The sequence below is a fragment of the Parasteatoda tepidariorum genome, unplaced genomic scaffold (genome assembly GCF_043381705.1).
Source record: "Parasteatoda tepidariorum isolate YZ-2023 unplaced genomic scaffold, CAS_Ptep_4.0 HiC_scaffold_8387, whole genome shotgun sequence".
Taxonomy (NCBI): domain Eukaryota; kingdom Metazoa; phylum Arthropoda; class Arachnida; order Araneae; family Theridiidae; genus Parasteatoda; species Parasteatoda tepidariorum.
Genome location: NW_027261929.1, coordinates 1 through 3,035, shown reverse-complemented (window position 1 = coordinate 3,035; position 3,035 = coordinate 1). Strand labels below are relative to the sequence as shown.

Genomic DNA, 3,035 nt, shown 5'->3' with positions numbered 1-3,035 from the left:
CAATCTTCGTTTTGAAAACTTACAACACACATAGATTTAACAACAAATTAAGAAAAACATAAAAAATATCTAACAAGTTTATTATAATAAGTGTTAAAGTTGAAATATGTCGTGTAAAAGTAACACACGTAACGAAAGAATCGCCCTATTGCTGTTTTACCCCTAAATATTGTTTCGTCCCTTATACGCAAGGACCGTACTGATCCTTGAAGGACCGGTTTATATTATGTCTACGGAAGCTAACCTTCTGCATATTCTTATAATGCACCATGTAACCATCAATGGAGAATACATTTTTCCATTGAATTTAAATCTTTTAATTAAATATCTTGAATTTTTTAGTGTTAAATAAATATTCGAAACACTAAGAAAGTTTTTAAGAAATGCTTTGTATCCTTTTATTTTTACTAACAAATGTTTTCAGCCTTAAATTATTTCGTCTTATTTTATCCTTTTGTCATCCCATCACCAAATCACATGCCGAACATCGATTTCTTATTGCTGGATTCAGTTTTCCCGTATTAAGAGTAAATTTAAGCCGCTTAACTATTTTTGTCCTATTTTACACTGAATGCATTTTTTTAAATTTGTATTGTTTAATTTATAGGAGGTTTTCTTTTGGACCCTCTTCCTACCGAAGACCCTGAACCTTCAACCACTCCTGTTTTTCTAGAAGAGCCTCAAGATTCTTACGTTATTCGCAACAAACCAGCAACTTTATCTTGTAAAGCCAGGCATGCACTTCAGGTAGCAGCTTTTAAGTTGTAATTATTTAATAAAATATTTAATTATATGGAAGTAAAAATGAACTAATGCAAAATTTTATATTCCTTCTTTTTTTTTTGTCTCATAAATAATATACGAGCTGATGACTTTAATTTTTTTTTATTTCATGGGAAATATTTTCTAAAAATATTTATACTTTGTAGTTCTACATTTTTTTGATATTTGTGAAAAAATATATCGGCAGAAAAAAACTATTCAGTGGTTCGAATTTTCGATGCGCATGTTTGATTTAAATTACCCATTTCTTAGCTCATTAATTTGGAAGATTTTCTTTTTAAATATGTTAAGAAAAAGTCAGTGAATAATAATCGCGGTCGAAAAATAGTGTCATTGATTGTTTAAAATAAAATATTTACTTGAGTAGTGTATTAAAGATATCTTTGCTTAGAGGTACAATCTAACATTATACAAAATTAGATTTCTCATGCCATTTCTGAAAAAGTAATCCATAATATTTGTTATAAAGTATTGTGATGATCAATAGAATAAAAGTAACTGTAAACAAACAATAAAGTAACAAATTTATCTATTAAAAATTGTATTGATCAGTTTTTGTCTGTTTTGAAAGCTATTTTAAGAAATATTTTTTTAATAAATGACTGATACATATAAAAACAATAAATTGACTTTCAAATGACCATTAAAAAACTGGTTTTTCTTAAACTTATTCAAATAATTTTATATCATAACATATTTAATTTTATCAGTCTAAAATAAAAAGTGTTACCTACAAAATGGTTTAGGTTATCCATTTTTGACATACATAGAGTTTGTTCTAGTAGGCGGATTGCAATGAAATTTGGTATATACTTTATATGAACCGCAAAGAAAAACCGGAGCTAAAATATTGTTTAAATTTTGACCTCCGGGAAAGGAATAAATGCGTATTAAAACAATTTGAGTACGGAAAAATCTTAATTAATCGGAACATATGTTCAATATGCATTCCGTTTTCGTCAAACGCGTTCTGTTATACGTACTATTATATTTTTATGTAAATTAACTAACAGGAAAGTAATTGCTTGTGTTCTACAGGTGCAATATTTATTAATAGCATGACATCTACACCAACACAACAGGAAAAAATTTAAAAATACGTCTTTAATAAGTTCATATTATAAATTACTTTCACAAATGGAAAAATAATTTTTTTTAAAAATTTTATTTATAAATTTCTTTCCATTTGTTTAAAGAGTCTATAACATTGATTAATTAAGAAAATACTTATTTTTTTTAATTTTGTAGTTGCATATTGCATGACTTTAAAGCAAATAAGAATTACATTTATATTTGTAATGCCAATGGCATGGATGAAACAAGACTAACATGTTAATGATGAATAATAAGACGAAATATGTAAATTACAGGTTTATTTTGAATGTAATGGTCGCCTGGCAGAAAACCGACAGCACAGTTCTCAGCAATATGTGAATCCAATGACAGGTGTGAGGCAAGTGGAAGTGTCAGTGGATGTAACACGTGGGGATGTAGAAAAGATACTCGCTGGAGATACTTATAGTTGCTTCTGTTATGCTTGGTCTTCCACAGGAAGGATTAAAAGCAGGAAAGCTGTCATCACTCTTGCTTGTGAGTAAACATCTCTTAAAATACAGTTTTTAAGTTAATTTCAAGCTTTCATTTTTTTTATAAAGAAATGTTTTTAGGCCGGGAAAGCCTGGTGGGTAGGGTGCTAGACTAGTAAAACGGGGAATGGTACACGTTAAATGTGTCGGGTCACAAAGTCTTCCATGTTCTCATAACAAATTATACCTCTAGGGTACTGGAATGGAAATTGATTGCTCTCTGGTTCAGGTTAAAATTACGATCTTTGGATGAATTAATGGATATATGAATGGGTTTACTCTGTAGACGGATGTGGTAGAAATCGAATTCTTGACTATAGATGGCGCCACTGGAAAACAATTGCACTCCCAGTGCCTTAATGGCCTACTGCAGGGGTGGCGAACCTTTTTGCACCAACGTGCCATTTTTTCTTAAAAATTGTTTAATGTGGTCATAGACGTGTCATCAAATAATTTTGACTTCGTGATTATTGAGAAAGTAATAATACTGAATACTATCAACTCAAAACTCTTCATATACTATGGAGAAAAAAAAACATTTTGCAGTGTCTTAGTTATACGCATAATTCAATTTAAAGTAACATCAGTGTGACTTCTGTTGTTGTAAATCAGATGACAAAGAACTTATATTAGATTGTAAACTGCTGTTTGTAGAAAATGCAACAC

The 3,035-nt window shown here is 29.7% G+C and overlaps 1 protein-coding gene across 1 annotated transcript; it reads left to right on the top strand.

Annotated features, from left to right (window-relative positions):
- Positions 1-607: 607 nt before the first annotated feature.
- LOC122273776 (netrin receptor unc-5 homolog) lies at positions 608-2,905 on the top strand (the record flags this gene model as incomplete). The annotated part of the gene is made up of 2 exons (XM_043057779.2): positions 608-747; positions 2,154-2,905. Coding segments are annotated over 2 exons (368 nt in total), but the record flags the coding sequence as incomplete, so codon positions are not given.
- Positions 2,906-3,035: the final 130 nt, after the last annotated feature.